This window comes from Osmerus mordax, chromosome 11 (assembly GCF_038355195.1).
Source record: "Osmerus mordax isolate fOsmMor3 chromosome 11, fOsmMor3.pri, whole genome shotgun sequence".
Classification (NCBI taxonomy): Eukaryota; Metazoa; Chordata; class Actinopteri; order Osmeriformes; family Osmeridae; genus Osmerus; species Osmerus mordax.
Window position 1 is genome coordinate 15,742,552 of NC_090060.1, and position 22,630 is coordinate 15,765,181.

The 22,630-nt window shown below is 50.9% G+C and overlaps 2 protein-coding genes across 6 annotated transcripts; both read right to left on the reverse strand.

Moving 5' to 3' along the window:
* Positions 1 to 1,466: 1,466 nt before the first annotated feature.
* On the reverse strand, positions 1,467 to 10,488 carry znf296 (zinc finger protein 296). The gene is made up of 3 exons (XM_067247051.1): positions 10,249 to 10,488; positions 8,473 to 8,817; positions 1,467 to 5,165 (listed from the first exon to the last, which is right to left on the reverse strand). The coding sequence occupies exons 1-3, from the start codon at positions 10,298 to 10,300 to the stop codon at positions 3,286 to 3,288; spliced, it is 2,277 nt and encodes a 758-aa protein (XP_067103152.1). The 5' UTR covers positions 10,301 to 10,488; the 3' UTR covers positions 1,467 to 3,285.
* Positions 10,489 to 11,674: 1,186 nt separating this feature from the next.
* Positions 11,675 to 22,071, reverse strand: clasrp (CLK4-associating serine/arginine rich protein). Of its 5 annotated transcripts, none has more exons than XR_010877765.1 (21): positions 21,958 to 22,071; positions 21,053 to 21,192; positions 20,794 to 20,891; positions 20,612 to 20,713; positions 20,425 to 20,504; positions 20,218 to 20,302; positions 19,982 to 20,121; positions 19,766 to 19,862; positions 19,610 to 19,688; positions 18,946 to 19,019; positions 18,739 to 18,780; positions 18,403 to 18,616; positions 17,494 to 17,847; positions 17,212 to 17,397; positions 15,992 to 16,031; positions 13,753 to 13,813; positions 13,176 to 13,234; positions 13,014 to 13,060; positions 12,827 to 12,924; positions 12,573 to 12,597; positions 11,675 to 12,006 (listed from the first exon to the last, which is right to left on the reverse strand). XR_010877765.1 is itself a non-coding variant. In XM_067246106.1 (21 exons), the coding sequence occupies exons 2-21, from the start codon at positions 21,149 to 21,151 to the stop codon at positions 11,964 to 11,966; spliced, it is 2,016 nt and encodes a 671-aa protein (XP_067102207.1). In that variant the 5' UTR covers positions 21,152 to 21,192; positions 21,958 to 22,071; the 3' UTR covers positions 11,675 to 11,963. The 5 variants fall into 5 exon arrangements, 2 of the variants coding, with proteins under 2 accessions (XP_067102207.1, XP_067102206.1); XM_067246106.1 differs by having other exon boundaries at positions 17,494 to 17,844; positions 18,407 to 18,616; XM_067246105.1 differs by having other exon boundaries at positions 18,407 to 18,616.
* Between the last annotated feature and the right edge of the window lie 559 nt (positions 22,072 to 22,630).

The window sequence follows — 22,630 nt, forward strand, 5'->3', positions numbered from 1 at the left end:
CACTACCGCCGCCCCGGGGCAGTGGCTGGTCAGACACACACTCTCACTCTCACACACGCACACATACACTTAGGCACACACACACACAGGGTCAGCTGATGTTACACGCACCCTGCCCCACCTAATAGCAGAGAGGACATGTGTTTGATAAAAGCTATGGCGGATGATTGGCTGCCTGGTATGACAGCACTCATTGGGCCAGGGCTGGTGGTTGACTCCAGGACCCAGAGGTGTGGACGGGAACTAGCTGGCAGGGAGACAAAGGGCAGTTGGGTATGGGAAGATATCCTCTTGCTAAAGGGGCTACCGGGCTGTGTATCACCTTACCTTACGTAATTGGGCCCATACGGACACCAAATGGCGCCAGGGTACTCGCCAGGCAAGCTTAGCCACCAGGGCTCTGAAGGTAGCTGAGGAAGCGATTACTTCTCAACTGTCCCACACTAGTGCACCTGAAGAGTACCTGGGCTGGGTCCTCCCTGGGCTGGGTCCTCCCTGGGCTGGGCCCTCCCTCTGTCCCTCTATCCCTACAGGGAGCAGAGTTGACTGGACTCATCTGGGGCCGGGCCGGCAGTGAATGGCTCTGCTTGTGTCTTCACTTCCTCCTTTTTCCCCCCAACACAATGGTAATTGGAGGTGGGGGTGTGTGTGTGCATCTGCTGCCATACCCCTCAGCCCACCCTGCCCCCACCCTGTTGAAAAGCTCATTAAAAAAGCCTGCTGTTAATGAGCTAGAAGGATCATAGAGATTCGTTTTCATTAGAGGGGGTGGGGTTAGAGCCGGAGATGCTGGCTTGGTGCTTTTCTGGTACCCCCCCTAAAATGGAGTCAGCAATTATACAACCACCAAACGCCCCCCACCCAGTGATGCCCCCGTGCCCATAAACAACCCGGCAACCCCCTCACAGCCAACACCCGGCACCCTTTCTCATAACCGCCCTTACCTACCCCTCTCTCATCTCAACACGCAGCCCTCACCCCCGTGAAGCACAACACGTGAAGGCACAACATTTCGGAGATCGCCGTAGCCAATTGTGTACGGTATGCAGCTGTACAGCGCCTGCTTGCACACACACACACACACACACTACAGGAATGGTAAAAACCGCCCCTCAAAGACAAAGGCAGAAACATCATAAGGATGTAAACAAGCAGTAAGGGTCCCTAGTCTCAGAGATGTCATTAATCATTAATAAGTCGGGGTTGACTGTAGTCACTGCTTAAAGTAACACCACTGGGCAGCACGTTATGTGATGCTGAGATGTGCCTGCTGGACTGTTCAAATGACAAAGGGCACACACTCACACACACACACACACACTCACACACAAACAGCACACACTCACACACGCAAACACACACACTCATGCACACACTCACACACAGACAAACAGCACACACTCACACACAGACAGAAAAATAGCACACACTCACACACACACACAGAGAAACAGTACACGTTTGTATGGCTTTGCCTCTTGTACTTTTTAATGGGTTTTCTCACAACCAAGTCAATAACAAAACTGCCAGAGACAGTGGTGAGGGTTAGGCTCACGGCAATGGGCCCAGCATAGAGAGAAACAGAAACTACAACCGGAATGCTGGGAAAGTGAGTTCAAGGCATACAGCAAGTACAGGCAGTGGACAACACAGCACAGAAGGACTGCCCTTCTCTATATACAGTATTGGTCCCTGAACAGACATATTCCCGTCATTATATTCACATCGATCCTATTGTCTAATTTCACAAAGCGTAATAGTTACAATTCTTTCAGAAAGTGTCAAAAATAGGGATTCCCTGCTATCAGTGTAAATAGACGATAACGACAACACAAGTCACAGTAGTCACATAAGAGAGCGGTGTCCATCGCAGGTAGACAGCTAGCGGAGGCGCTCGCTAGCCTGTTAGCTTGTCTTGCTTCCTGGCTTGCGTCCTTGTTGTTGACACATGCCGATGACCCTTGGTGGGCTTGAAGCACAAAGAACAGGACTTGTCACATCGTGGCCTGAAAAGTACTCACAGGACAGTACAAGTGTGGGTTCAAGCAGAGTGCTCTGGAATAATGTCCCTGTATACACACACATGTCGCAACACACACACACACATACACACACACACACACACAGACATACACACGCACACTCACACACAAGTTCTCATTCAGTGGTTTCCACAAAATTCTCCCACCAATCAACTAGCTATTACTGTAGCTCCCAACCCTGTAGTTTAGCTGTATATAGACTTTTCATTTGCACAACCACTAACATGCAGTGCCCATAAATAAGGACTAATTCAAACAGGCAAAGGAACCAATTGAACATCAAATGGCAGTAAAACATGCATACGCTTCAAGCAGGTTTTTTTTTTTTTACAAAAATGTAAACAAACAAAAGAGAGTTCCCCCACAATAGTCAAGTACAAAAAAGTAAAGTTTTTTTTTTATCACACCCGTTTTATATTTGTACATATTTTTATATGTACTGCATTTCTGAGATGCATAGAAGCCAAGCAAAGAAAACATCAGTATGACATATTCACATTTGTAACAATAAAACAACAAACAGCCCTACACGAAGATAGGAACACAACCTCACCAGGCTCCACAGCCCTGTAAACTTTACATCCAACAGACACGTGTTGTCACAGCCAAGTGCCTTTTCAACTGACAGTTATAAAAACTATAGGCAAAAAATTCATATGTCCATGTATTTGATTATTTGAAACATCCAGCAGTAAGATATCTGTGTCTGACCCTTACGGGAAGACCACAGGATATGCTCCCATGTCCATGTCTTAACATATCCTAACTGTTGTCTCACTCGAGTAATAGGAATAAAATTGTGAAAAAAATTACTTTAATAATTGCCAAATTAGTCACCAGTTTGCAGTGGGAGATCATGTGATCCTCCTGTATTTTGTGTCGGAAAGCGGTAATCAACTTCCTGTGTTCTGATGAGCAGCGGTGGTTCACTTCCTGTTTCCTGTGAACCCCATAAGTCCCGCCCCCTTTGGGTTGCATGTCCTAGTTTAGTACTGTGGTCAAAAAGGCACTTGGTTTTTACCCTCGTCTTTGCATATGCTAACTATCAGCAGGATGAGAGTGGGTGGGTCTCTTGGAAAGGGAAGTGAAGGCTGGTGACCACAGCTGCTTTTTCTAGTCTGAACTGACCACCGGTTCTATGCTTAGTTTCATACGAATGTACTTGTATCGAGACGCTTTTGATTCATCATGCAGATGTGTAGGTTAGGCAACAGAGATCATTAGCATGGAGAGGAATTTTGTTTTATACCAAGGCCACCTCTGTGTTAACATCACCAGTCAGCTCCTCCAGTTTGTCGTCCAGTTTTTCCTCCAGTTTTTCCTCCAGTTTGTCGTCCAGTTTTTCCTCCAGTTTGCCCCTGACACAGTCCTCCAGCTTGGCTGGGCTCACACTGTCCTCCACCTCGGCCTCCTGGCCTTGCTGCTCCTTCATCCCCATCTTGTCCACCTTTGCTCCACCGCCCTCCATCTGGTCCACGCTGGCCGCCTCCTCCTCCATCTGGTCCACGCTGGCCTCCTCCTCCTCCTCCATCTTCACCACCACGCTACCCTCCTCCGGCTTGGGGGCGGCCATGGCGTCGGCGGCGCTGGCCTGGGCGTACGCCCCTACGCTGGCGTGGCTCAGCCCGTGGACCTTCTTCAGGTGCTTCTCCAGGGTGGCGTAGACGGTGAAGGGCACCCTGCACAGCTGGCAGAGGAAGGGCGCCCGGGTGCCGCGGGCGCCGTGTGTCTTCATGTGGCGCGTGAGCTTGGAGCTCTGGGCGCAGGCGTAGCTGCAGAGGCCGCAGCGATAGGGGCGCTCCCCCGTGTGGCTGCGCCGGTGAACCGTCAGGTTGCTGCTGTTGCGGAACTGCTTCCCACAGAACTCGCACGCCTCGTCCCTCTTCTTCTTCCCGGAGGCGCCGTTGTTGTTGGTGCCATTTCCTCCTCCTCCTCCTCCTCCTCTTCTCTGTTCGTTCTCCCTCTGCCAGTCGTGGATTACCTCACTGTTTATGTCTGCGCTCCAATCCCTTTCTCCGTCCACCATCTCCACCTCCCCTTCCCATTCCCCAACCCCCCTCCCTCTCTCATCCCTCTCTGGGCGTTTGGGAGTGCAGTTGCCGCTGGCGATGCCGCTCTCCCCGCTCCCGCCCGTCTCTCCGCTCTCCAGCGAGCCCTCGGACGGGCTAGCGCAGGGCGACGCGTGCTGCGTCTCGCCCTGGGCCTCCGTCTCGTCCTCCCCCGCCTCGCCTCCCTCCCTCTGGGGCTGGAACAGCCTCAGCAGGCTCCTGTTAGAACCTCCAGACTGGGGGGTGATCAGCACCAGGCCAGAGCCGGTGGAGAGGTGCTTGGGGAGGGTCAGGTCCAGCTCAGAGTTCCCCTGGTCACTGCTGACCGCCCCATCTCCCCCTTCTGCTTCTTGAGTCAGAAACCCGCCCCTCTCCCCCTGCTTCCCGTCTTCCTCCTCCATCGCCCCGCGCCTCATCTCCATCCCCTCGTAGCCAGCTCCTCCTCCCGCGGCCTCCCTGCGGTGGCTCCTCATGTGGCGCGCCAGCTGGCCGCTCTGGGAGAAGGCCTGGTCGCACAGGCCGCAGTGATAGGGCCTCTCACAGGCGTGGGTTCTGCGGTGGGCAGACAGGCTCCGCAGGGACTGGAAGCCCTGGCCACAGAGCTCGCAGGGGAACCCTCCCTGGGGGAAGGGAGAGGCAGCGGGTGGGGAGAGGGATGGAGAGCGGCCCAGGCCTAGGACGGCAGAGCTGGGGCCAACGCTCCCCTCGGCGAGCTCTCTCAGAAGCACCGAGAAGTTGAGGGCCTGCTGGTCTCTGGAGGAAGGGGCGGAGTTGGACCGGGCCGAGGTGGAGCTGTTGCTCTGGCGGTGGTTATGTAGGCGCGAGCCGGACGGCTGGAAGGCGGAGGCCAAGGTACGGCTGAGGTGACGGGGGTCGAGTGTGGCGGTAGGGGGTTTGAGTCGTTGGCGAGCTCCCCTTCCTCCTCCTCCCCCTCCTCCTCCTCTCACTTCCTCGTCGAACTCCTCCTCTTGGTAGATGCTGAAGGAGTGTGTGTGCTGGGCATGCTGCAGAAGGGCCCAGGCCGAAGGGAACACATCCTCACACTGCTGGCAGGTAAAACCAGAGGGCTCCTCGCCTGAGAGCGAGACAGAGACAGAGAGAGACAGAGACAGAGAGACAGAGACAGAGAGACAGAGAGACAGTTAGTTATCACAGCACAGTCAGAGAAAAGCTGTCCTTGGGGGTTAATGATCAGGATGTGATGACATTGTCTCGGACCAAGGTCCAGACAGGAGCGAAGCCTGACGGAGTGCAGACAGATAGAACACAAGGAGGAACACAGACAGCTGGAGCTGAGGCACAGACAAGTGGCTGGGCCACGGGGAGAGGGGGGGAAATCAGAAATGGAGAGGCCAGCAGAGAGAGAGAGAAAAGAGGGGAGATGGGTAGCTGAAGTACATCTGGAGATATTTTTATACGTGGTTAGCTTTGTCTCCCTAACCCAGAGCCACTCTCCAATTAAGCTGCAAATTGCTAATTAGCGGAACGGAGAAAACGAAGGCTTTATGCAAATGAGGCACTGACTCAGCCTGCTTGACAAATGAGACCCCCTCTGCATAAATCAAAATTGGGAAGAAGATGCCCAAATTGAGGGGTGGGGGGGGACAGTTCTATTTTTTTCTGAGAGGTTCAAAGCCGACTCTGCTATAAGCCTCTTTCATGTTTCCTGAAGTCAAATCCGTCTGTATTTTACTAGAGGGGGGGGAGAGAGAAGATGAAAAAGGCAACTGTTTCTTTCTGTCTTTCTGTTCCCCCTCCACACCCTCTCCGTGTCTGCCTGAAGAAGAGAGGCGATGTGATGGACTCGTCCTTTAACCCAGCCCAGAGTGAAGGAGCGAGGGAGAAGTTCAGATTATTTTGTATTTTATTTAAAAGGGGGTGAAGTGGTAAAGATAGAGGGGGGCACTGGGAGACAGAGATAAGAAAGAATTTGTTATGGTCGAGATGCACCACAAAAATATGTCACCCCACGGATTGTGCTACAGCCCCACCCTCCACCCCTTCAACCCCACAAACTCTTCAAACCCTGCAAATCTCTCCCTGAGGGGGCTTTTGTCTCGGGGTCCTGGAGTGAAACACAATACCCGGCCGGTTTCTCTTTCGCTCTTTCTTTCCCTCTCTCTCTCTCTCTCCCTCTCCCTCGCTCTCCTTCTTTTTTTGTAAGGATTCCCATTTGGCCCGGGGTAGCACTTGAATATTAAGCAGAAGCAATAACTACTAATTAAAAATGCAGATTGGCTGGGAGCACTAACGAGCAGCAGGCAGAATCTCTTCTCCCTCGGGAAAAGGAGGGAGGAGAAAGAGAGGGGGGGGGGGGGGGCAGAATTGAAAGAGGGCAAAGCGATAGTGTTGAAGATGGGGGGGGGGGGCGTAATTCTGGAGATGAGAAAAAACAAACAAGGAGAATAAATAAAAAGAAATGAGACAGATGCACACAGTAATATAATCTCTCTCTCTCTCTCTCTCTCTCTCTCTACACGTGAAGGGCCACCTAATTGTTGCGGGATAACTGCTCTTTCACTCTGAGTCATCTTATGAAGATTCTAGCAGGCCTGTACTGTCCCCCTCCCACAACCAAACCAACCTACATCAGACAGTCTAAAACACCATGACCTGCCTAACTGACACACACCCTCTGCTCCATTTACACTGTAAAGATCTTGACAAACCTAGAACCTCAACAAGTGCTGTACACCTCAAACACAAATCTCACAAACAACAAACATTAGGACCACACATAACCCATGTAGTGTTCAACATAGTTGGTATAAAGTCATTCTTAGGAACATAAAAGTCTGACTCATCAATCTCAATGAGCCTGCTAGATAATACACAAGCGATTACATTTTGTTATTAAAACTTTAATTAAAAAAAAGTTATCTTGTTTTGCATAATTCAGATCCAGTATTGCTCTTGGGTAGTGCACGTGGTCGGTTTGTTGTGTAAGCCTGTGGGCAACGAGCAAGCAAGCTCGTGTGTGGATAGAGACCGAGAGAGAACAAGATGGAGGGAGAGAAAGAGAGAGAGTTCAAGGGAGGAAGAGAAAGGGGTAAAAAAAGAAAAGAAAAAAAGATTCAGTCGAGACAGAACGTGAAAAACAAGAGACATGGATGGTCGGAAACAGAACTCAGTACACAGACGTCCCCTGGGTGTTACACAAAGGAAGGAAGAGAGCGCGTGTGAGTGTTTTCGTGTGTGTTAAGACAGCGGTGTGCTAAGCTGGTAAAAGGTTTTGGTGGTACCGAAATTATGCATGCATGAAAATCATGTCCAGTCACAACTGGTTGGACATGATGAGCATGTTTGTGCTTGTTCTCCTTTTACACTCCGTGTGTGGAGGCTTCACATACGGGCCATTCATCCCCTCGTCACTGCCCCCCCCCCCCACACACACACACACACCTTACACGAGAGAAGTACAACTGAGAAGAGCACGGAAAATGTGAGCGTATCACAACAGTCTCACAAAGCCTCCTTAACAAACTGTTTACGTTCATTTGAAATCCTGTGTCTTGTACCAAGAGGAACTTTAAAAACATAGTTCCTGGTAAAATCCTTTACACTGCTTCGAACCTAGCTTGCGTTCTCAGGCCAGTCCAACATTGTTTTACAACAGACATTCCAAGTCACTACTGAAGGAGGACCAATTCCCCAAATGTTCTCCAGTGGTATAACACAGTGAGACAGGGCCTAAAGGATTCATGCCCACCCACTTGAGACAACTCATGTATGCTTTAGCTAGCACAGCAAGCTCCACTCCGACCATCTTCAGAACTTGGAATCCCCGAATAATCAAAACAGTGGTGGTAACAGAGGACCTCAGCTTGGCGCAAGGCAGGCCAAGGGCTTTTAGAGTTGCTTTCTGTGTATGATGCAACGTCTTAAACTGGTGTCATCTGTTTGTGCGTGTGTGTGTGTCATAACCTGCACCCACACACACACACACACACACACTTCTGCCCCTCACAGCCCAGCTGGTCTTCCTCTCCTGCTCACCAGAGGCCCGTGTCGTTGTGTGGCCAGAGAGCTCAATGTGTGTTTGTGTTGTGTTTACCTGGCCACTTCACCTGAGAGACTGACAGCCAAGGAGATAGAGGGGGAGCTCAGGTGCGCCGGAGCCCTGAGGGACGCCCCCTAGGGCTTCAGAACCCCCGCTGCTGCCTGTCCTTTCCACACAATTAGCCTCCGCGTCGCTAACTCACAGAGGGCAAGCTACTGGCAACAGCTAACTAATGAGCTGGACTGGGAGGTGGGGCAGTTATTAGTAGGAAAAGGAGAGTGAACCCCCCCCCCCCCCTCAAAAAATACACAACAAAACAAAAAAGGAGATAGGGGAGGGGAGAGAAAAAACAGTGACTAATTAGCGACATGCATGCACTCACCTGTTCGGTTAGGCTCCGCCTTCACCTTCCCATTGGGCTCCTCCCCCCAGGACTCGTCCCTATCCATTACTCTCCTCAGCTCTACATATCCCTCACCCGTGCGAGTGTTCATGCGGCGTGGTTGCGCCCGATTGGCTGGTGACGGAGGAGCGTTGGCATTGGGGGCGTGGCTTCGAGAGCGGCAGCCACCCTGTTTGTGCTGGATAAACGCCAAGATGTGGGCGAGAGGAAAGGCCTGGCCACACTGCCCACAGGTCAGGAGGTCACGACCTTCATCACACATGCTGACCTCTGGCTGAGACGACCTCTCCACCAATGGGGCGGCCACTGCAGATTCTGAGGATTCTGGGACATCTGGGAGGAAACGGAAAAGAAAGAGGGGTTTTTCAGACGCCAGGAATGACTGACATGGGCAATTAGGGGATGGGGTGAAAAACACTCAAACGCTTCCTTGTAAATCAAGTTCAGCAACTTGAGTGTATGACCACGTAAATGTCATCGGGTAAACCATCCCAAACAGTCCAGATAACAGTGAACAGGATGACTGTTCATTATGAAAGTATATACTGGGTGGCTGTTTGGGGAAATACTTTTTTTTCCCTCAGTGCAGCTTTTCATTCGGAGCCTTCCCCCTGGTTGGACCACGGTTACGCCAACACCGACTACTTTCTCCAGCTATCTTAGCTTGTCTCGCAGCAAGGATGAACGTAGACCGACCTATAAGTCTGTTCTCACACCAGCAACACCAACTATATTTCTTAAACCAACTATATTTCTTTGGAGTTTCCAGCAATTGAGAAAATAAGCAGAGAGGACCCTTGACCAAAAAATTCCTGCCGGCCTTTCCTAGTTATTGTACAAAAGGATATTCTAACGTTTATAATGTAACTACAGGGCCCAGTTTCTTAAGAGTTCTTCTAATACTAGGAATATACAGGTCATGTTGGACTCGCTGCTGTCATGGACACGCCTTGAAGCAGGGACACGGTTCACCTGTCCAGGCTGGGCTGTGTGTCTGTGTACAGGTACAGACAGTACAGTCGAAGGAGATCTCACCGGTGGTTACTTAAAAATGTCACCTTTCCTGTTTCATTGCTGCTGCGCTCGCTGTTTGTGCAGGCAAGGCGCGGTTGCGCGCACAGCGTCGGGCTTGTGGTCAAACTAGAAAAGCTCCTCTGGTCTCCGTTGGGGAACAGAAATATTACGTTTTATCCTCGAGTTCTCAGACGATAGCAAAACATGGCATGATAAAGTGTACCGTAGACGAATGGGGCACATGGCCCGTCGTAAGTTGCTCATTATGGACATTCCTGACAAAGTCAAGTAGCCTCTCTCTCGCCAGGTCAAAGGTGCGGGAGACGGCTGTCCATCATTTATAATTGAGGCTTATGGCATAGGAGTGATATTTTAATGGCGATCTCTGACAAAGTCTATGAAGTCACTAGGACAAAAACGAGGTTGAGATTCCCGGGTCAAGACGCAATAAGGAAATGAAGAGTCACCAAGATCGCCACCCGCCGCTCATTGGCCCCGAAATGTACAAAGCAGTATCGTCTAAACTATATTAGTACAAGAATAGATGAAAAAACTGTACCTTGAAACCACTTACAAATAGCCTATCTAATAGCCTACTTTTAATTGATTTATCATTACTATAAGCCACACCAACATGTTTCATCTTGTTTACATTTTCAATTAGATTCAGTGATGGGCCTAAACAATTCACCAATAATGAGTAATCAATAAAGGTGTCCATAATTATGTGGCTTAGCCTACCTTGAATTGCAGCCAGGTGTTGCGGTCGGCTTCCGAGTTTGCGTCTGGACATTCTGTGCAAAGGTTTGACTTGGGTATCCACAGTCCGGGATCGACCAAGATCAATCACTTGGCTAGGCTAAATGAAGTGAAGTTATCATGAACAACTTGGCATGAATTACAGACTGCCCGATTCCACGGTGCGGACGGGACGTTGTTGTGACTAGCTCTCTGAAGTCTACCAAGCCTGTTCAAGTTCAGGCTACCAGCCCCGCAGCGCAGGAACGAAGGGGCAGGGGCAACATGTTTTAGGCGCCGCCTGCCAATGATCCTCCGACCCCGACCCCGCCCTCCAAACACACACGCGCCTGCACGCACGCGAGCTTGCAAACACATATACTTTTACATATAGACCTAATAACACGTGTTGGAACACATGGGCTATACATATAACGCCTTACAGTGAGAGAGAACGTTTGGAACACTTCCCTATCCCTGTCTAATTAATAATGAATGATAATGGTGTATTACACAAATAATACTTACATACGACAGCAATGAACCGTTAAGGTCTATGAAGCTTAGACTTGTTACTTTACTAAGGATGTGGGTGAACAGGAAGTGGCTTTAACGAGGTCGCTGAAGACAGGTGTTTTGCTGTCCGGCTGATTTCGAAACCGAAGTAAACTGTCGGTTTGTTTCACCCCACAACCAGACGTTATAGAGACTTTACAGAAAACCTTATGTGAAAAACATGTGTCTTTTCAATGTATCTGAGCCCATAAAGAAAAACAAACCATTGAACTCAAAGGCATAGATTAGTATAAAACCTAATAAATAATCAGCTTCATACTTGGTGTCCGAGTTTGAAACATCTTGGACTTTCATTACACAATGTAGTAACACAACATGTGACGACGGCTGTTCTTTGACAGACTGTCTAACAATGTAGTCTTTTCTAAAAGCACATTTAGATATTTTTAATAGTGTTTTTTGGCGCCACCTGGTGACAAAGTCAAAACATTAATATGGCTTTAGGTAACGTCCATTAAGTTTAGTTCTTAAACACAAATGAAGCGTCCGACACATCCAATACTCTGTGTTCGTTTTATTTGGAATTCACCATATGATATTTGATATTTTTCGGAATGAAACAAAACGTAACTCATAACAGTTCACTAAGGTTTACATGTACATAATTGTGTAAGTGGGTGACAGAGCTGCCTGGTTTACAAAGTCTCTGAGGCGGAACTTAATCGATAGCTTTCCAAATATTCACAAAATGACCATTTTCATCATAGGATTGTTTTCCAACTTCAAAAGGAGCAATCATATTTACAGACGCATCTGTGTTTTAACAGGCAGAATTGACCGTGTGAACAGGTGAGGAAAAGATAAAAGAGAGGAGTTCTCTTTGCCAATTCCCAGGATTAAAGATTCAGAGGTGTGACCAGATGTACGGTATCAGTTTTAATGACAATTCATCAACGACTCTAGTTGCAGATGAAATAACCTATGATACCAGATCAGAATTCACTATTATGACATTCATCTCCAAGTCTGGCCTTCATTTCAGGTCTTCACTTGCCCTTTCCCCTCCAGGTCCCTCACTCCTCCTCTCTCCATCGTCTACCAGGCATACTTTCTTCTTGTGCCTCTTTGCCTCAAGGACAAAACTGAGACAGAGGAAGGGATGAGGAAGGGGGAGGGAGGGGTTCAGTGTCTCTCTGGTTGTCTCAGTATCGGTAGTATGGGCTCCTTGATCGTGAACGAGACCTCCTAGGAGACAGACATGGAGAGAGAGAGGAAGGAGAGGAGGGAGGGAGGAGAGAGGAAGGAGAGGAGGGAGGAGAGGAAGGAGGAGAGAGGAGAGGAAGGAGAGGAGGGAGGGAGGAGAGAGGAAGGAGAGGAGGAGAGAGGAAGGAGGGAGGAGAGAGGAAGGAGGGAGGAGAGAGGGGGAGAGAGGAAGGGAGGGGGGGGGGGAAGGAAGGAGAGGAGGGAGGGGGGGAGAGAGGAAGGTAGGGAGGGGGGGGGGGAAAGAAGCACACAAGATGCATGACAGCATGAGACCAGATCCTGCAGTGCTGCAGTCACCTGCTCCAGACTCCTCTCATGGTTTGACTCTGTGTGTGTGAAATGTCACTCTGACAGGAACTACATTTTGTGTGTGCGTACGTATGGGTATAATGTGAGTGTACGACCAAGACTGTCAAAGCCACAACAACAAGACAAATCTCAAAACTTATCTAAGTGTGTGTGTGTGTGTGTGTGTAATGTGGTGATAAAAGCACCCAGTCCCTCTGTGTTGGCAGCGAGTGCTGGGAGTCTCTGGGTGTCTCACATACCTTCTGGATGAGCTGTGGTCGCGGCCTGGGGGAGCAGAGGGCAGAGAAGAAGAAACATGACTCATCAAGACATCAGCCTGCAGCAACACTGGGCACATGATGCTTTGGCGGTTGAAACAATAGCGGCACAGTTAGTGGCACCCACTGGAGGGTTTTGTAGAGCAACCTGTGTGTTGCTCAGGTCAGGTCTTTTTCAGCCGCCGGAGCGCTCCTACCCCTGCTGACAGGTGAGCGGGGGGCGTTCAGGGACTTACTGTGTTTGGATGGCGAGGGCGATGGCGAGGGAGAGTGGCTTTGGTGCCCGTACTGCTTTTCCCACTCGTCCCTCTCTTTCTCACGACGCTCACGCTCCCTGGAGGAGAGGCGGTTGGTCAGATATTCATACTAACACAACACTGACTCACTCAAACACACACACACACACACACACACAGGTCTTACTTCATGCGGATCTTGCGTGCCATGGCTCGCAGCTCCCCCTCTCGCTCCTGGGAGACAAACAACCAGGCAGCATGAGAAAAATTGTCTGGTGCTGGGAGGAATGTTCAACGTGTGTGTGTGTGTGTGTGTGTGTGGTGGATGCTGTGTGAAGGTGACACACACCTGCCGCTTGTTCTCCTGCTGCTGGATCTTCACCTGGGCAGCTCTCTTATCCGCCTTGGCTGAGGGAACAGAAAGATCACAAAAGGAAACAGATTTACTCTTCGTGTATAACAAACGATACAGCCTACAAGCTCATTTCTCGTAACTTAACACCAGCCAATGTGACGACAGCCAGCATCTATTTTGACCCCTAGTGCTCCATTTTAACACACAGGGCATTCAGTACAATAGAGCCATAATTAAAATGTGTCAACTTGAGAGGAAGTGAAAGAGGCTGTGTGTGTGTGTGTATGTATGTAAGTGTGCATGTATTTACATTTAGTCATGTAGCAGACGCTCTTACCCAGAGCGACTTGCAGTAAGTACAGGGACATTCCCCCCGAGGCAAGTAGGGTGAAGTGCCTTGCCCAAGGACACACCGTCATTTGACACGGCCGGGAATCGAACCAGCAACCTTCTGATTAAAAGCCAGATTCCCTAACCGCTCAGCCATCTGACCCCCTGTATGTGTGTATGTATGTGTGTGTGTGTGTGTGTGTGCATGTAAGTGTGTGTGTGAGCAGGGAGCGTTACTCACACTGCCTGTTGAGGGCCTTCTGCATGCGTATCTTCAACTTCTCCTGCGGGGTCATCTTAGGCTGCAAAACACACACACACATCAGAACACTCTCCTGGCCGTGGTGCAGGCCTTCTGTGTGTGTGCGCGCACGCACGCGCCAAGTCTTATATACAGTGCCAGGTGGTTTTGACCCGGGTTAGCTGAGGGCACACATACATATAAATAAATCACATGTAGGGTCTATCGTGTTCCGCCAGGGCTGGAGGAGAGGGCGCGATGTGCCAGGAGGAGAGGTGAGCCCTGTGCCTGTTCCCTGCAGTTAGTCTGGGACTGCATGACTGGGTGAAGGGGGGTGGTGGTCAGGTTACAATTCACTGGTCTCTCCATATGGGTCTAATGTATATATATGAATGTAGGGGGTGGGTGCTGGGGGGGAGTAAAGGGGATTGAACAAAGCAACGACAAGTTCAGGTCCACTGAGTTCAGTCAGGAGTTGTTTGTGTAAGTGTTGCTGCTGAAGGCCACACCCCTTACTGGGTGTACCTGGCCAGGTAGGAATTCAGCTGGTCATGCAAGAACTACAGGTCAAAACAGCTCCAGACACACAGTCCTGTCCCAGCCTGCTCTCTGCTGTAGAGAACACTTGCTCCTTGCTGCTCCTTGCTGCTCCTCCTCCCCCCCCCCCCCCCCCCGCCCGCCCCCACCACAGCCACTAGTCTCTCACCCCAACACCATCTCATTACTAGCTTATCCTGTCCAGATTCAGGGACGTGATCGAACAACAGCGCTCCTAACCCATGACAAAAGACAAAAAAAAAAAAATTCCAAACACCATTAATGTGTTTACATCTAGCCAAATTCTGTCTGGGTTTAGATCTCCCAGCGACTTAGCGTCGGGAGGCCTCCGCCCCCTTGGTCCCTGTCCAGGTGAAGTCCTCTCTGAACTGGTTTGAGCTCTCGCAACGCCTCCCTGGGCACGCTGAACCTCTGGTGGGAGAGCCGGGGTGTGGCGGCCTGCCGGGGCTCGTCAACAGCACCTGCTGTCCAGGAGCCATCCCGGCTCCCCAGGCCCCCTGGCTGGCTCTCCACGGCGCAGGCCGCGGCTAGTCCACAGCCCCCGTCTGAACCATCTGGAAATGCAAGCGTGCATCTTCCTCGCCGCCTCGAGGAGCACCTGGGGTCTAAGGCGATTGGACGGGTGATAAACCACATACCTTTCCGCTGTTCCACATCAGCGATTTAGACAAGGAAGTGACGCTGCATATTCAGAGGATCCAAACAGTCTATAAGCTACATATCAAGACTGCCCTATGACACAGTCTATAAGCTACATATCAAGACTGCCCTTTGACACAGTCTATAAGCTACATATCAAGACTGCCCTATGACACAGTCTATAAACTACATATCTACACTGCCCTAGAATGGTCGACAACCTACATCTAAATTCTACTACAATACTGTTGAACCACAAGACAGGGATGACTATGAAGGTTCCCACCATTCACAGAAGTCCTTTAAACACATCTATCTTTACCCAGGACTGCTCCTGCAAGGCAACACGCTATTGACAGCAACACTTACCCAAAAATCAATAGAGACCATTGATGAAGGGGGCAGGGCACAGGAAAGGAAGCAAGAAAAGGAATCAATTTGAGGGGTTTTGACAAGCCCACATCAGCACTCTGTTCACCTTGCAGTGACACCGTGACAGTGGAGGCCGAGTGAGAAACACTTCACACTACGATGGATCAATCCCAGTCCCCTTAGCCCCACCCACCTGCCCCCCACCAACACCCCCACCCCCCTGACCCCTCCACCCCCCCCCCCTCCCTATCTCTGCTCTGAAGGCACTTCCCTGGCTACCTCCACCCAGGGCAGAGAGAGGGCACCCGGAACTCTATTCAACACAGAGAGGAGAGAGACGGGTGTGGTCGGAGACGCTCCTCGGCAGATAGCGGCGATGCTCTGGAGGCTCCTCCCACACTGTCGGTGGACGGCAGGAAAGGGGCGGGGCTACAGCCAGCGGGGTGAGCAAGGTGGTTACAGGTCAACACTGGGAGCCGCTAAACGGACACACGTCCAGACGGAGGGCGGAGTCAAAGACAGGGGCTGAAAGCGCCATAGGCTGTGTGTAACGGAGGCCCGGGGGAGGGGGCGGGACCCCCGGCCTGATTGGACAACCAGGGCAGCCTGTCAGGAGTGAGGGAGGCGTAGACTTTAGCAACAAACCCAGCGAGATCAAATTCTTACTGACTTTGGCAGCTCCCGTCTCTTTACCACCCGGAGTATCAGGCCTGGAGGAGGGGGAAGGGGGGGGGGGAGAGAGAGAGAGAGAGGGGGGGGGGGGGGGGAGAGAGAGAGGGGGGGGGGGGAAACAAACATGAACGCCATACATACATATACAATACCAGAGCCTGTTTTAGGAGAGCCTGTCCACTTCCTATTAAGCCCCATTGTACCGAATTGTGTTGCAGTTCCACCAGAGTTCCACTGGGGGAGATCGCGGTCGAGTGCAGAATGAATGGGAGTCTATGGAGCTAAACGGCTAAATTGGTCTCTTTCACCGGATTTTCGTTGAGAAATCTCATTTGATTGTAGTTTTTGCATGTTCAACATGGATTACAGGTCAAAATTTGAATGAACGAGTACTTATGTCCTTTTGATTTCTTACTGGGTGAGTCGTTGTTGCCCATAACACGCTAGCATTCTGCTAATGAATGCTGATTGGTTAGTGAAGGACTGACTACGACCAGAGATCCCGCTTGATGGCATCCGAAGCGGAACCAGACGGTCAGAGCATTAGCAACACTAGCATGTGTGTTGACAGGGAGAGCCTAACCTGTCAGCTGTGTTGACGATGCCTCGAGAGAAAAAAGGAAGTGACCAGAGCTTGCCGTCAAGCAGTATCTCAGGCCGTACAATGTGTATGACGTAAATGACATTTTAAAAGGCTTTTCAGAACAAAAAGGTGACTTTAAAAAATCTAACACCCAGCAGTGAGTATTTTTTTTTGCCTCCCCTTTCAAATTCAACATTCAAATGCTAAATGACTAAATGTAATGTAAATTACTAGACAAAAAATGATATCCTGAGAAAAGTGGATTTTGAGGGGTATAGCTCCATTGGCCCTTCATTCATTCTGCACTGGACCGTTAGCGCCCTCATATGGAACTAGGGTGGAACTGCAAGCAGACATTCTCTGATAATACATTAGGTTTTCTCATCCAATGGCTCCACCTACAGGACAATCAGCAGTAATACATTTAAGATACTCATTTAGACTCGGGTGGTCTCCACGGGCCTACAGTGTTGTTCGTAAAGATGCTGCCTTTTCTACGTTTACACAAATTACGAAACGTGACGAGACGTCTACTGTGATGCCCTCCGAGTGCAGAGCTGCTGTGTTGTGTGTGATTCAGACGAGCGTGTGGGCTCATGTTCTCTCTGCATGCGAGCCAGGAGAACGGCACTCACTTTCTCAGCTTGTCAGACAGGGCGGTGGCAGAGGGCGGGGCCCCCCTGGGTGAGGGGGAGGGGCTCCGGCTGAGGGGGCTGGGGGACTGGGGGGGGCTGGGGCTGCTGCTGCCCCCTCTCCGGTGCCCTCCTGAACTCCGACCCCCCCACCTGGCACTGGCCCCCTGCCGTGAGCTGGAGCGAGACCTACAGGAGGGTTACAAGGTTACTAAGGGTGCCCGCCAGACAGCACACACACACATACACACACACCGTCACACTCAACTGGTGTCAAAGTCTTACCGCGTTCGTCTCCTCGCAGAGTAGCGCCGGCCCCTGTCCCGCTCTCTCTCTCTCTCCCTCTCTCTCTCCCGCTCCCTCTCCCTCTCTCTCTCCCGCTCCCGGTCCCTCTCCCGGTCGCGGTCGTTGGAGTGCGACCGCGTGCGGTTGTACCTCCTCCGGCTCCCGCCCCCTCCGTTGCTGCCCCGCCCCCTGGAGCGCGAGTCCGAGCGCCGCCTGGAGCGGGAGCCGGAGCGCCGCCCACCGTCCCGGCCCCCCCGACCCCTCCGGCCGCGGCGCGAGCGCGAGGAGGAGGAGCGCGAGGAGGAGCGTGAGGAGGAGGAGGAGGAGGAGTGGCTGGAGGATGACCTTCGTCTGCTGGAGAGACAGACACACGCGGGGATGTTAGGACCCCCACATGCTGATAGAACCCTGGAGTTCCGTCAAAGTCAAAAAATAAATAAACAAAATCGGGATTCAGATTCAGGTCGTCTTCCGTGGTGCGGCGTACTTCAAGCTGCTGGTGTTGCACAGCCAATCACAGTCAAGAGTGGAAACAGGTGATCAATTAACGGTGGGAAAAGCAAGCCCATCCAAGGTGCTTTAGCTTTAGCCAACAACGCAGAACATCATGTCATGCAGCCCCATCACTCTTGAATGTGCGTCAGTGTCCCTCTCACACACACGCCTGAATTGTGCTTGTTGCTGGGAGCGACATGCATAGCTCAACCTGGGATCTTTCTCTGTAGGCTAAATGACAACATGGCTAGGAGGATCCAACAGACTGGTCTGATCATCATCTCAGCTCCATCACACCCACCAACCAAACTAGCACCCATCTTGAAATCTACATCTACTGAGGTCATTTGGTTGGACAGCAAAATGAGTGACAGTAGAACACAACCAATGAGAAGCCAGGAAGGGGAAAGTTACCGACCGGGAGCCCCTGCTATGACCTGCGGGGTGGTGCTGCGAGTTGGCGGGGGCGTGGGCGGAGAGGGCGGTAGGCGGAGCCTGGTTGGCGGCGGCAGCTGCAGCAGCGGCGGCCTCCTCGTCACTTCCTCCAAAGCTGGTGATGAAGGTGATCTTCTCGGGGCCCGGCGACCGGGAGCGAGACCGGGACTCCGAGCTGGACTCGGACTCAGGTCTGAGTGGACAGGGGCGAGAGAGGAGGAGAGGAAGGATGAGCACCTGGCGCTGGCGGCCATCTTGGCCCAGGCATCCACAGCAGCTGAGCGTGGCCAGAGCAGTCGGAGCTGCGGTCCTCACCTTTTGTAGGGGTCATAGGTGGGGCTGTCCCTTCTGGCGTAACTGGAACAGACAAACACACGTGGCATTTAGACTCACTGCCCTCCCATTGGTTGGTGGTTTTTGGAACAAAAAGTGTTCCCCCAAGTGTTGGAGGAGGGGAGAGGGTGAAGGAGGCAGCCCAGGAGAGTAGCCAGGTGTTCAGGCAGGGGGAGGGGGGTCAGGTACCTGGGGGGGCTGATCTGTCGGCCCTTCAGCCTCTTCTCTCTGAACTCCCTCCTCTGTCTGCGAGAACGACGACCCTGTGACACATCAAACACACAGTGAGGGAGACGCACACACACACACAGTGAGGGAGACGCACACATGCATACACACACACAGTGAGGGAGACGCACACATGCATACACACACACAGTGAGGGAGACGCACACACACACACACACACACACACACACAGTGAGGGAGACGCACACATACACACACACACACACACACACACACACACAGTGAGGGAGACGCACATACACACACACAGTGAGGGAGACGCACACACGCATACACACACACAGTGAGGGAGACGCACACACGCATACACACACACAGTGAGGGAGACGCACACACACACAGTGAGGGAGACGCACACATGCATACACACACACAGTGAGGGAGACGCACACACGCATACACACACACAGTGAGGGAGACGCACACACGCATACACACACACAGTGAGGGAGACGCACACACACACAGTGAGGGAGACGCACACACGCATACACACACACAGTGAGGGAGACGCACACACGCATACACACACACAGTGAGGGAGACGCACACACACACAGTGAGGGAGACGCACACATGCATACACACACGGTTCCAGTCTTACAGAGTACATGGCCTTCTCTGCCTCCAGGGCCTTGGCATGTTTGATGGCCTCCACTTCCTCCTTGTCCTTCCTCAGCATCCTATTGGACAACGTCATAGGTCACTTCCTGAGTACAGTGTTGCATTTCTTTCTTTCAGGCGAGGGTGACAGACTAACCTGACAAAGTCTCCTTCTGCCATGCCATACGGTGAGGCCATCTTGTTTATGTCCAACACCTGCTCCTGGTTCAGCTCATCAACATCCACCTCCACATCTGTGACACACACACACACACTTTTAAGGTTAAGACTGAGCTATGTTAAACTCCAACAGTATGTTCAACATCAAAGCGTGGATTTACTAACTAACTACCCCACGCGACAGTTTCCTCACCGATGTCGGGAATGCCCTCGTCTTCCTCTGATTCGCTGTTCTCAGAGTCGTCCTCTTCTCCCTTTTCTGATTGGCCGTCGGGCTCCGTCACGGTGCTGTCCTCGTACGTGTAGCCAATGGTGGCCTTCTTCTCAGCCAGCCTGCCCAGCGAAGAAACAGCATCACACACTGAATACCAACCAACTTGATAGATGAGGACAGAGCACTCGTTTGTTTGTGAAGTCGGTGAGGCGTACTTTTTTTTCTCGTCCTCGTTTGGCCTCTGCAGGCCACCGTAGAGCTCGTCCACATAGATCTGGTACAAGCACTGCTCCTCAGAGACTGCAAGGAGAGTGACAGAGCAGACACAACATGAACAAAATATACCCAGCAGGAGCTAGGACCCAGGAGACAGCAGTCCACAGGAGAGCTCTGTGTGAAGTACAAGGACAGTGGATACTCACTGTTAGCAAAGTCATTCTGCACCAGGCCTCGGTAGCGCTCATAGTTGCATTTCCTCTCCTCCGACTCCTGTTCCGGAGTGCTAGAACCACAATGGAATACAGTACACCAAATTAGAGCCACACACACACTTTGTTCCTATGCAAACCAAAGTATTTTCTCTGAGGCTGAGCCCTGAGGCAGACTTACACTGTGTTGAGCAGTGGAGGAGTGTAGGTGGGTATGTAATCCAGGTGAGCTCTCACGTCAAACCTGTCAATCATGTTATTGGCATCTCCCTGCCAGGGCATCCTAGATAGAGGGGCATGAGGCATGAGTAATCACACAGTGTGGTCTGTGTGTGTGTGTGTGTGTGTGTCTGTTTTCCTCACATGTTAATGGGGCTTTCTGCGGCGAGCGCGACAGCAGAGTCTAGATGGATCTTGTAGGCCCGGCCGTGAACCTGAAGGAACTGAGCCGGGTCCTTTTTCTGCAGTGGAGAGATGGACAGAGAGAGAGACGGAGAGAGAGACGGAGAGAGAGACGGAGAGAGAGACGGAGAGAGAGACGGAGAGAGAGAGAGAGAGAGAGAGTGAGCCGAGGGAACACTTATCACAGCCTCAGAGTGACGTCCAGAGGGACGGGTCTTACGATCTTCTCGTAGTACTCTCGCCGGCGCTCGCCGCGTCGTTTGTAGTCCACCATCATGCCACGCAGTTTCCTCTCGTGCTTGCGGGCCTCCTGCCACATGACGGCACCGCTCGGGGTGGGGGCACGGCGCGGCACGGTTGCTGTGGAGATGGGGAGGGGAGTCAGTGAGTGTGTGAGTGTGTGTGTGGGGGTGGGGTGTAAGAGAAGGAAACACAAAAGAAATCAGAGGATGGGTGTGTATGCGCCTTTATCTCAAGTCACAACCTGTATCACCGTTAATTGCCCTGCATGAATAACTGGTTATAAGAACGTTAACGAGCTGGTCATTTGTCCAACCACACGCTGCACCTAGAAATGTTTAAGACCTATGAATCACATGACCTTTCCGTAAAGAAATAACGTTAGGTCCTTAAGGGCCATGAACTGATAGCGTTTTAGTTTAGTACGGGTAGGGTGGTAACTAGCATATCTAAGGTACTGAGTAAGTTAGTGCCCTGTAACCAAGCTAGCTAGCAGCTACAGCCACAACACCATGCAGCTGGTCGGTGAGGTTGAGGGGACTAGGGAAACCATTTTGCATATAATTACTAAATAATGTTGCTTTCTTTAATACATCCAACTATGAAAACACATTTAGAATCCAAACTATTACGTATATGCTGTTAGACAGCCAATCAGAAATAGCATGCAATGCTGCAAGTAGCTAGCTAGCTAACTAGTTATAGCTAGAGCTACCTGGCTAGCTACTGCAAAATTAACTAGGCCTCAGTTAGCTAGCTAATGCTAGCTTTCTATGTCGTAGAACAATAACGTACTAAGCTAGCCAGCTTGCTACATTTGAGGTGAAAATAGGGTATTGAGAAAGACATGTGACTGATCAGAAACAAAAATAGTTGAATACCTACCAGTTTTTGTGAACCACCAACAGACACTTGGTTATTCCGTTCAGATTGTTCAACTCTGCGATGGCAGACGAAATCTTGTCACACCTCCCTGTGTCCCACCAGCGGAAGTTTCGTCATCTCTTACAGAAACTGCATGCACTACCTCTAACGACCAGAAGGGAGCAGTCGATTACATGTCTTGTTCTGCATGAGTCATGATTGTGCATGTTTACAAAAAATTAGTGATATTCACACGGATTTATTTGTTATTCCTCTGTATCACATTGCCTTGCTGCATAAACTGAAAATGTGATTAAAAGCGTGTCATAACTATAAATACTTTTCCTCAAAACCACCTGGAAGATACCTGATTTTCCGGGTCCCCATGAAACAGACTAATCCAATGATTCACACCCATCACAAGTAGGCAAAAACTAAGATGCAAAACTAAGATAAGATTTAAGACAAGACTAAGATAAAAAATTAACATACATTCACAAACATTCACAGATGGACTTGAAACACTTGGACAAACACTGTGATTTGTGAACTGTGTCAGAAATAATGCACCAATCTGTTCATCAATTAAAACGTAATGTCCAGAGCGCTGTCCCACTGGAGGCATTCTGGAGGGAGGGAGGGTTTTAGTTTCACATCCTGTGGTTCACTGCAGGTGTGAAGGTGTTTCTGCAAT